Source organism: Eublepharis macularius, chromosome 3 (genome assembly GCF_028583425.1).
Source record: "Eublepharis macularius isolate TG4126 chromosome 3, MPM_Emac_v1.0, whole genome shotgun sequence".
Lineage (NCBI taxonomy): Eukaryota > Metazoa > Chordata > Lepidosauria > Squamata > Eublepharidae > Eublepharis > Eublepharis macularius.
Window position 1 is genome coordinate 25,096,570 of NC_072792.1, and position 12,237 is coordinate 25,108,806.

Here is a 12,237-nt window from a genome sequence, read left to right on the forward strand (position 1 = left end):
TAGACACACACATTAAATTGGTACTCCCTATTTTGAACCTGCCACATGAAGGGATTAAAATGTAACTTTGAAGAGAGGAAGCAAAAGGTTGTCAGTTCTTTGATTATATGTATATCTAAAATGACATTTTGGGATTAATTTGGGTGTAAATTAAACCTGACCGCATACCGTTACATTGCCTCTGATGACCACATGAAAAAGATGCTTTGAGTTCACATGAACATAATGGTAAAAAGCAGTATTTTTTTGTTGGAATGTAAGTTTTGGCAGCTATTCAGACATCACTGGTACAGCAGAATAAATTGTCATGCCGTTGTGAGCTACAGGATATTCGTCTAACAGCAGGAGAGGCATGATTTCAAGCTGTGCGGAACTGAAAGATTCCCCTCTAAGATAATGAAAGTTGAATAGAAAATGCAATACAGGAAAGAGGCTAAAGGCTATTAAAGACTGAAAAGTATATGATGATTAGATGCAGTCAGAAAAGCATTCAGGGGAAAGTAGCTATGTCACAGAGGATGTTTCAACCAAAATAACATTTCAGGTTATAGGCTTGTGAAAGCCTCCCTTTTGTTTGAACTCTGGGTTGTTAACCCAATGTAAAGAGCTCACTTTGTGTGGCCCTTATACAGTACAACTTTTGTATTAGGTTCAATGAAATTATGTCTCCCAATTGAGACATGCCACGATTTAGATGGTCCAGGTAGGCCAGACTTATCAGATCTTGAAAGCTAAGCAGACCCTGGTCAATATTTGGACGGGAGATGGCCAAGGAAAGCCAAGGTTGCTAAGCAGAGGCAGACAATAGCAAACCACTTCTAAAGTCTCTTGCCTTGAATACCCTATGGGGTCACGGTAAGTCAGCTGCGATTTACGGCATAAAGTAGTACAAGGTTACATTGTACTGCCCTGTTAAGCAAAGAGTTTTACAACCTCTATTTTTATTATTGTTGTTGATTCTCCGGAGCTGATTTTGTATCAAAATAAATTTTAATTGATACAGCCTTCATGTTTGCTTGCCCTTGTTACACCTGTAATATGGGGAAGGACATAATCTGATTCCCACTTTTACAGATTATCTCTGAGCCACAAGCAAATGCAGAGCTGAGTTGCAGGACTCAAAGAACAAATTCCATGCACAAGAACCGGAGGTGGGGTGGCTGTATTATGTAGCTGTTACCATATTAACACTGACACATACAGTGGCTACACTAATCTATAATCGGACCAAATCCATTAGGCCAGTTGTTCAGCCCCATCCAGTTTGACAGCAAATGAGCCCAGGGCATTTCAGCTTGATTTTCTTTCTGTAATGGGATATGTACTAATTGCAATAGTAAATGGAATGTTAAAACTTCGGTGTCTGGCAGTGATCCTTATTTCAGAGGTCTTGAACAAATCTCAGTTTATTTTGTAACAGGCATGAACCAGGTTAATAGCCAGCTTGCAAATTTCCTGCTATCTCCCCTCATGTCAAGTTTGAAGACAAAAGTCTTCAGTGAGCGGTGACATTTGAATGTAGTTGCCTGGGCAAATGGAGGTTGGTTTTCTTTGGGTTTTTAAAAAATAAACAGCGACTGGAATTCCGCACTAGTTGTTGTGATAGAAATCAACCTCAGGGAGGGTGTCTGCAAGATCTAATTGGCCAGTACCTGTACCTGAGAGGCCGAGTGAACTGCAGTTTTTTTAGTCAGTGCTGCGGGAGAGGTTTTCAGTCAGCTTTTGTATATCTCAGGGCAAGAGTTCATTCTAGTTGAGTCAGGCAATCTGTGTGGAGCCTAAGAGAGAGAGTCTGAGGGCCAAACTACAAGTGACAAATGACACAGGTTGGACACTTGTCAGCTTCCCTCAAGTATTGATGGGAAATGTAGGCAGCTTGGTGGAATGATGGACAAGTGACAGTTGAAAAGTCCATTGGACAGCAGTCGGAGAGCCAAGCTGCAAGACCAGGATGCCTACATTTCCCATCAAAACTTGAGGGAAGCTGACAAGTGTCCAACCTGTGTCATTTGTCACTTGTAGCTTGGCCTGGAGAGAAAGTTAACCAGCCAGGAGATTCTGATTAAGTCAGCCTTTGTGTATCTCAGAGACAGCATTCTGGTTAAAGCAGACAAACTGTGTGGAACCTTGAAAGTCTAATTCTGTCTAAATCAGGCAAACTGTGTGTACGTGTGGGGCAGTCTTGATTATCTGAGAGAGAGATTATTATGTCTAGGTCAGGCAAGCTGTGTGGAAAGGCCTGAGTGAATCTATGTCTGTGTAGATGAAATGAGAATTCATTTTGCTGGTGAAGACCTGTGTAGAAAATTGTATGACTGAATCTGTGAATACACCTCTAAGAAGATATAATTAGTTTTGAAATCACCAAGCGTAAGAACTATTCTGAAACCAATACTGTTATCAAATCTCTGCAACCATCATGCTTATGTATTTATAAATAAATTCTACTTTTGTTTAAGCAAGAAAGATCCCCTTTTCCCCTTCATAACTACCCTCATGTGCTGACTGTTCTGTCAAACTACCATCTGTAACAAGCCTTCCTTTATTACCAGTTAAACTGAGGAGACCTAAGGCAAAAGCCTTTGGTGCGAGTGAAACCCTTTGTCAGTCATGGAGTCAGCAATATAAAGGTCACACAAACACGAAAGGGAAGGTGTTCCTGAGGTAAAAGCTTGGGTAAATCAGAGAACGTCTGAAGCTTTATGTTACTTGAAATAAAAAGTGTTGGTTGTAACGAGAGGTCTCTTGAGAGGTTTTCAGTCTCTTCAGGTATGTTTAAGGTAAAATATGGAGGAGGTGGATTAAAGGTCAAAAAGACAAAGGTTTTAAAAGATTTTTAAAACAAATAGTGAATCATTACAGAGGTCACCGTAAGTCAGCTGCCACTTGATGGCACTTGATACACCCAATGGGTAATGTAATGAATGAATAATGCCATTCTGTTCAGATGTAACACAGTGCATGGCCCACTGTTGTCAAGGGCCCTGAAGAATCTGATGTGGAAGCAGTTCATCCTCCCAAACTCTTAACCCATCGCAATCATTCATTTGTAGCAGAGAAAATTCTTCAGCCTAATAGAATAGTCTATGGTATCTTATTTGTTCCTTTTCAATATTGCATCATTTGAGACTATTTTATACTGTACTGAGTAGGTAAAGGTTAGTTCAGAGAAACTGCAAATAGTTTGTCCAAGCTGACAAAGCTCTGTTAAACAGCAAACACTACACTCGCTTCCAGTGGTATAACTGATAACCCGCTTAAAGCATACCTTTTAGTTTGTTTAATTTTTCCCCATTTTTTGTGATCCATAAATATTTGAAGATTGTTGAATGCAACTGATGAATAGCTGGCTTCGAGTTTAATATGAAGAAAAGAAGAGACATTCCTCATCTATGAGAATAATTAGTTTTCTTCACCCTCCCCAAATTAATATCTATATTCAGATGGCCCGAAATGTTTAGGTGTTCCTTAGATTCTGTTTATTTGAGGGTTTTTTGACACTGTTTGCCTAAGTCATAGTAAACTCAGTAATTCTTTTACCTTGCTAGCATTTACACGAAACCCTTGGAATTCAGCCTGGTGAAGCACGTTTATTTCTGAATGGTCTTCCTATAGACTTGGATTTCCATGATCCATTTAGGTAAAGTATTGGCTTTGCCTCTTCTTATATCTATTGGTCAACAAGCTCCATATTAATAAACAAACCATCTTAGCTGTGGTTAGCTATACCTGAGCAATCCTAAGAAGAATGTTAATATGTGATTCTGTGGTTGGTTCAATACTGTGCTTTTTGTTTGAGTCTGAAAAAAATATCATTAAAACAAAATGGTGGCATATTAAATAAGTAAAAGCTTTCATTATTCAACCACTGAGGTTGTTACAACGCTTATCATTAAAACAAGATAAATGCTCTTTAGCAACAATGCTTAAATGAAACAGCAAATATCACATATTGTGGAGTGGATCCAACCAGCTTTTCTGCTGATAAAAAAGGGGGCCACCCAAAAAGACTGTGGGGTTCATGGGAACTACATGGACAAAAGTCAAGTGACATAGGAGCTATAGTAAGGAGGGAAATTGGATGAGTGGAAAAGCTGGTTTGATCAACTCCATCATCTTTGGAATTCACAAAATTAAAATCTGTATACTTTCCCCAAGGATTTAAATGGCACATAAAGTTATATAATACTTCTACCCAGGGCTCATTTCGAGGGGGAACACACAGGAACGCAGTTCCGGCAGTTCCCCAAAGAGGTCACATGTCAGGTGGCCCCGCCCACCTTACTCTCGGCCATTTTGGGCCCGTTTCGGCCTGGATTGGGGCCGAAATGGCCTGGATCAGGCCTCTGACAGGTGGTGGATCACTCTCCCACTCAGCAGTGGCCCGATCCTGACCATTTTGTGCCCCTTTTCAGCCATTTTCAGCCCCTTTTTGCCATTTTGGGCCCAATTTCGGCCCTGAATGGCCAGGATTGGGTCCAAAACAGCCAGAATAGGTGATGTCGGGGGCGTGGCATATGCAAATCAGTTATGCTAATGACACACTTCCGGCGAGGACAAGAGGCGTGGCATATGCTAATGAGTTATGCTAATGAGTTCCTCCAGCTCTTTTTCTACGAAATGACCCCTGCTTCTACCAAATTGAGCTGAGCAAATATTTTCCTTCTGTTTTTATGCATTTCTCACAGATCTAGCCACTTTATCAGTAAGAAATTTATCTTGGTTTAGACAACAAGAATACAATTTAGCTTTTTGCTTTCCCTTGCATTTTCTAGAAGAAATATCTAAATTTGTGGATGCTTAATTTGTTTTTAATGTGTGGGGTAATCAGTGTGAATATATACTATAATTACATAGCTATATGCCACTAATGATGAGCAAGGCAGTTCCTGGATTTCCAGTTGACTCGGAGAGTATGCTCATTCACAGTTTATTGCATAGCTAGGAACTACAAACAACCATCTCTACACACAGTTAAAGTGCTCATGGGACAAATATTTAGGTAGCCACTATGTTTGAAACAGATATGTGACTTTTTTTAAATGCTGGAAGCAACTTTCTAAAAATTGGCTGGTTCTAATCAGTGTGTAAAATCCAACCACTACCCCCACATACATGTGGGGAATGGGGTATCATTGGTCTATGAAGGTTGCTGCAGTGACAGTAGAAACCAGAACTGCAATATCATCCTATCAGGATCTAGACTGTATGCCTGCTTGGCTTCCTTACCCACAGTACCCAGCCCACCTTCTCCCTAACATAGTCTTTGTTGGAGTCTCCCATCCAATTACTAACCAAGACCGACCCCGCTTAGCTTCCAAGATCTGACAAGATTGGGTTTGCCTGGTCTATCTAGCTCTGAGGTCTTCCTGGGCCGTTTTCATACTGCTTACCAGCCACGGAACATTGTGCCAAGCTCCCAGAATGAGCGTCTTCCTGGTGCGATTTCGTGCAAGAACATTCTCGCACTAAATTGTGCCAGGAAGACACTGTCGTTCGGGGAGCTTGGCACAAAGTTCCATGGTTGATAAGCAGTGTGAAAACAGCCCTGGTTTAAGAGCGTCCTAATTTTGTCTGTTCTCATTTTTTTGTCCTTTTCCTCAAAACCTGAACACCTATCTTCAGATTCATCTTCACTGCCCTGCACCATTTCTTCAGACTCCTTGCCTTGGACTCTCTGTCCCTTAGTTTCATAACATCCTAGGACCTCTTAAACTTCCTGCCTTGTGAAGTTTTAACCCCAGCCAAACTGACAACTTTCCTTCTCATAAATGATGGACTATATATTGTTTAATTCCCACAGCAACAGGTATTCTGTGCCACCCACCAACTCAGCCAATTGGTGTCAGAGACTTTATTGCTGGAAGTGTAATACAGTATAGATTAAGAGAATATCGCCTTGAGTTTCAGTGAGAAAGGCGGACTATAAAGGACATAAATAAAATAAATAAAACACAATAAGAATATTTGTGAAAGACCTCACTTGTTCAGCTCTCTGTCTTATGTGAGTTTTTATATATTTTTTTTTGTTTAAATGCAAAGTATTTTAGAAACTCTGAAGCGTGAAGGTAAAGCAATGCATGGACTTCACATTCTTGGAATTAAGGGAGATATTCTTAGTAAATTCATGAGATTATCTATCCATAATGCTGACGACACGTACGCATTAGACTTTCGTCACTCTTCAATAATAGTAAGTAACATGCTTATTTTGAGATGGTAAGCACTAACAAATCCAGGAGTTGATTTGATTGTCAAATACAAAAAAGTGCTTGGGGCGCTACCTTGGTCTGATATGTGCCCAATGGGTTGTATTAATTCTTTCTGAAAGGTCTACTGCAATCCAGCAATGCTTTTCAGTGGCACTTCCAAGAAGTCCTTGAGATTTCACTGGAGAGACTGGTCAAAATTTTATTCAGCAAGCATTTATATATCACCATTTCTAGGGAAGACTTTAATGTTGGTAGTGATTATAGTAGCTATTTATCCTGGTAAGTGTACATAGAGCTTTACAGAGTAGGGCTGTGCACGGGTGGGGAGATTCGGCGGCAGAGGAGCCAGCCCAGAGCCACCGCAAGGTAGGTGGGGAGGGAGGTGGAGGGGTTGATGTTTAAAGGGTCCCGCCGCTGCTTGCCCTTTAAACAAGCCCCAAAGCTTTCCGAAGCATTTCCGAATGCTTCGGAAAGCTTTGCTTCGGAATTCCGAAGTGGGGCCAGCATGCTGGCCAGCATGCTGGCCCCGCTTTGGGAATACCGAAGCTTTCCGGATTGGATCTGCTTCGGGTTTTTTTACCCGAAGTGGATCCCAAAGTGCACAGCCCTATTACAGAGTAGCATAAGAAGTAAGACAAAATTTTGATAGCTGGAGAAGCAAAGATACAAAGTGGAGAGGCAAGATGTGGAAGGTACGAGAGAATAATTGTCTAAAAATTCAAATAAACGTTGTTGATACTTTGAGCCTTTAAAGAACTTTCATGTCTACTGTTGAAGAATATAGGATGAAAAACGGGATTTGGGAAAAGGATTTGAGTTTGATGGCAAGCATTCTAATACACAGCAGTTAGTGCATGGTTGCAGGGATTTAGGCTTGGTTCAGATATCAAACAAAACCACGGTTTAATTAAGGTAACTGGCTAGTATTATGGTCCACAACTGAGCCACTCTGCTAACTATGATTAAGGTTTGTGTATGACAAACAAGAATCTGAAATTGTGGTTTGAAGGCAGTTGATTAACTGCCATTAGTTGTAACTTTGGCTTTATGTGAGGTATGAATATGGGCCTGTCCCCCAGTGTCACCCTTACCACCACGCAGGGTGGGTTACCAGCCAAGTCTCAGCAGGGGGAAAAGAAAAAAGACCAGCCTTCTTGAGGCAGACCAGGATCTGAAGCCTGATGTCACAAAATAGTTAAAATATTTTGCATTATGTCTGAACTGAGCCTAAGGAATAAATAAAAGAGAACACTATTGGACCAACCTTTTATTATTATTCAGACTTCCAAGTTATGTATGCAACCCATTCTGCCTCTTAAAGGGTTTCATGCACTTCACAAGCTTTCATAAATGTATCCCAAATAAGGCAATTTGTTTTGTATGGCTCATTTCAGTGGCTTGGCTGTGGGGAACTTGAATGTCATTCATTAATAAAATCACCAGTTCTTCTTTGTTCAGAATTCTGTTGTTGAATTTAAAACTCAAGTGCAATTGAAAAAACCAATTATTCTTCTGTTCAGCCACCATATTTCATTTTTGTATTTGTTAACTGTAAGTGTGCTTCAGTGGATAAACAATTAAAGAAGGATCTCTGGCGACAAATGATAAATTTTCTTATAATTGAGGAAGAAAGTGGAAGCAGGAATCTCAAAGAATGCCAAATTGTACTATATTGTCATATACAGAAATACTGGTAGAGGCTGAACAAATTTTAATTTCTTATTTATTGCAATAGGTGTTGCTCTATTCCCAGGAGGACTAGACTCTTCTCTTTATCTGTTTTGTTTTTTAAGTGAAATGTTAACTTAATGATTGAAGCTCACTGGACTGCAGTAGACTGGTTTTGTCTATTTTTAAGCAGCTTCCCCCTTTTTTTATATTTGGTGTTTCCACTGCATATGTATATCAGATAATGTTTTTCCTAACTTTTAACTTATAAAAACTCATTAAAAATCTTAGCAGTGCTACTTGACTTTCAGTATTTTGTGATGGAAATATTTAAGATATCTTAATTGCTAGTGTTGCCATAGTCCCGTTCAGTCTTGGACATCTTTGGAATTACAAGTGATCTTCAGACTACAGAGATCAGTTTCCCTGGAGAAAACGGTTGCTTTGGAGGGTGGATTCTATGACCTTATACCCCACTGAGGTCCCTCCCCTCCCCAAACCCCACCCTTCCTAGGCTCCCCCCTGAAGCTCTAGAAATTTCCCAACCAATAGTTGGCAACATTAACAATTCTTGGGAAACTTATTGGGCCTCTTCAGAGAAAAGATCATAACAGGGAGCAAGCTTTTTTGAATGACAGATTTTACGACTTCTACTGATATTATTACCTAGTCATGTATGCACTATAGGCTGGGCTTTTGCTTCACATGTTTCAGTAGTGAGGCCTGGGTACAGCATGCTGCAGAACCATCTGCAATTTGTGGTGGTTGTGTGGTAGACGTTAAGGAGTTCCTTGGCAGGTAAGTCAATGTGGAAAATTTCCAGGAGATAGACAGCTTCAAAAAAGCTATTCTAGTATATTTGGCTGTGAAAATCCTTTGTATTAAAAACAAATCTTAAACATGATAAAAGCTTTTTAAACAATGTAAGGCCAAGGGAACAATTTCCCCATGTGCATCTAGGGAAACATTTACTGACCCAACCACATAGGTTTATCGGTAACGTTGTGACCTCTGGCAATCATTGGTACATTTTTCTAGTGGATCAACAACATAGAAAAGGACCAAACCTATGACAAGTGGCCTACAAGTTTTCAGGAACTTCTTAAACCAGCATATAGAGGAATGCTGCGACAGATTCGACGCAATTTGTATAACTTGGTACGTATTTGCATATGAGCAAATGATGTGCATTTTATATATATATATATATATATATATATATATATATATATATATACATACATACATCTCTTGAATTTAGAATCTCTTTAGACTCTAATTTAAATGTGAAGTTTGCTAAAAAATCCAGTCTCATGTTTGGCACAATCCACATGGGCGTGTGTGTAGGGGTGTATACTTGGAAGAACCTGACTCAGTAGCAAGCATTGTATACACAACAGTGCTAGCCTGTTCCTGATGTTGTTCTATGCATGCATACTTTGCATGTAGTAGGGCAATGAACTGGATAGGACTACTCAAAATGTTGCTTTCATCATCTCCATGGAAGTCTGTAGGAGGGGGCTTTTTGATTACACAGGGACCTTAATACCTACATTTGTTTTAATCATTACTTTCTGGATCACAACTGAACACTGCCCCCTTTCCTGAGAAGCAGTCTTAGATTTGGGGCTCCAGGACAGCATGCGGAAAATTCTGCAGCAAAAATGAACAGGAGTTTTGTAGCACTTGGGAGATCTGCCTAGCGAAGGTCTTCCTGTCTCAATGCTTCTGAAGAGGGTTATCAGCCATAAAAGCTTATGCTAGAATACAAATTTGTCAGTCTTTAAGGTGCTGTTCATTTAAAGCAGTATGCGGTTGCTCCTTAGCCTTGAGAAGATGTGTATATATAGTCCTCAGTGCTTGCTTTCACTTGTCATATAAAATACCTGAGACTTGAGTTGCAGCGCATATCTATTCACTCCAAGCCCATCTCTTATACAAGCAAAAACTGAAGCACCCAGAATGAATGGCCAGAAAATTGGAGTCATATACCTGTATCCTTGGAATACATGCTGCTCATCTGTTGAGCCTCTGTGAGTTGATTTGATACGTTACTGTTGTTGTTTGAGGGCCTTTGGGAATTAACACAGAATTCACATAATTCCTATATACAAAGGCCGTTTTCACACTACTAACCCGCTTCTGTAATGTTGCGAAACGTTGCGCAAAAAACGCGGAAGATAGCATCTCGCGAGAGTTTTGCGCTATGTAGTACAAAACTCTTGCGAGAAGATGCTATCTTCTGTGTTTTCTGTACGATGTTTTGCAACGTTACGGAAGCGGGTTAGTAGTGTGAAAACAGCCAAAGTTTATTCCTGTGGCATGGTACTTGACCATATGAAAATGAGTCCTGTGCCGCAACAGTAATGTGTGAATCGGCCTGTGGTACTCTGGTAGCATTCCAGGGGTACTCTGATACAGTACTTTCAATTTATGTGGTATTGGAATCAGTGTTTCTGCACCTCTTGTTCTACATGTCTGCTGGTTGCTGGACTTACACTGGCATTGGTGATTGGCTATTCCAGCTTGGGGGGGTGGGAATGCCTAAAAAAGGTATTGAGAACTGCGGTTATCTAAATTGCAAAAAGCACTAATTTGCAAGACTATTGTTCTTTTTAAAAGCTAAATATCCAATGTAAGTATCCAATTGAACATCTAACTATGGGTCACCCACACACTCTTTTCTGGCCCCTATCCAATTTGCAGCAAGCACTTTGTCCATATTAATCCAAAGAAAGCAGTCGTGTGAATACAGACTTTGATTGACAAGTGATGCTTCGTCTGTCACAACCAGATTTTGTGCCCTTCCTCTTAGGAAATGAAATTAAAATGTGCAGATTGATGGTTGGGTAGTTTTTAAATACTAAAACACAATTTATCCTTAGAAAGAGAGCAGGATTCTATTCTCCTTATGATTAGTCTTTTAATTTAAGTAAACTTTTCCATGAAAAAAGCCTATTGGTGTCTGTTTGGAGGTGTAACTAAAAGTGTAAGTCTTAATTCAATTTACATGACACAGCTTATCTCAACCTGATTTCTACTGCCTAAACATTTTTGAAAGGCCTCTTCTTAAAGTCAACAAACAGTTCATTTTTGGATGGCAATTGTCATGTAAGGTTGTATATGACAGGTCCCCAACGTGCCTGAAATCACAAATCCTCTTTGCACCTGTGTGTCACTGAGTATAAGAAGTCTAAAATATTTCACACCCTTCCAAATTGAAAAATTTAAATAAATCAGTCAAGAGTAATATTTTTCCAAGAATACCAAAAAGAAGCAAAATCTGTGCACATAGCTTACATAGAGTATATATTTTAATTTTTATTCTTTTTTTCCTGCAGCTGTACTAGGAATAAGTTCATTGCAGTTATTGATAAGCTTGCAAGTTTTGGGTTCTGAGCAAAATTAGCAAAATTAGAACAATTATGGCCGTTTCCACATGGTCTATAAATAGCGCGAGACTCACGGAAGGCTGCCGGCTTCCTCGCGCGATTTTTAACACCATTCGACTACAAAACGCCATAAATCACTGTTTGTGGTGTTTTGTAAACAGATGGTGTCAAAAATCGCGCGAGGAAGCCGGCAGCCTTCTGTGAGTCTCGTGCTACTTATAGGCAGTGTGGAAACGGCCTCTATTCCTGTTTATTCTTAGAACCAAACATTTTAATACCAATTCATAAATTCTAAACTTGACCTTTTCCCCCTTTTTTAAAGCTATTTAACTAGGGAGGTGTGACACTACACACTTTATTCTGATACCATTTAATATAGCTCTTATTTACATGGTAAACCTGTACTTGAGCTGTGCCAATTTTGAGTATAATAGGAGCTCATATTTGCATACCACACTAAATAGCTATATTTATTTTTTAACTATTTATTTTAACAATTTATTCAGAAAAGTGTATGCTGCCTCTCCAGAGACTGTCTTGAGGCAACTCACAAAGTAAAACAGAAAAGATTGTTAAACAACTACGTAAGAACACAGCATAAAACCAAGCTAGCTAGCTAGAACCTTTGTCTCTAACAGAAACAATTCTGTGACAAGAATTTTCTTGTAAGGACAATTATTCTGTCATGTCAGCCGCCATATGCAATCTGGGAGAGCCCAGACGCAAGTTTAGTGCCTTAGAGCAGAACCACAAGTGACAAAAGGCACAGATTGGACACTTGTCTGCTTCCCCCAAGTTTTGATGGGAAATGTAGGCATCCTGGTCTCGCAGCTTCGCTCTCTGACTGCCGTCCAATGGACTTTTCAACTGTCACTTGTCCAACATTCCACCAAGCTGCCTACATTTCCCATCAAAACTTGAGGGAAGCAGACAAGTGTCCAATCTGTGCCTTTTGTCACTTGTGG

General features: G+C 39.8%; 1 protein-coding gene across 1 annotated transcript in view; it reads left to right on the forward strand.

The window, feature by feature from the left end:
* The window catches only part of UGGT2 (UDP-glucose glycoprotein glucosyltransferase 2), a 99,935-nt gene that overhangs the window by 35,977 nt on the left and 51,721 nt on the right, over window positions 1-12,237 (forward strand). Inside the window, exons 11-13 of the mRNA XM_054974791.1 lie at window positions 3,549-3,640; window positions 6,043-6,193; window positions 8,919-9,038. Of these exons, the coding sequence (XP_054830766.1) occupies window positions 3,549-3,640; window positions 6,043-6,193; window positions 8,919-9,038 (363 nt within the window). The remainder of the gene's footprint in view (window positions 1-3,548; window positions 3,641-6,042; window positions 6,194-8,918; window positions 9,039-12,237) is intronic.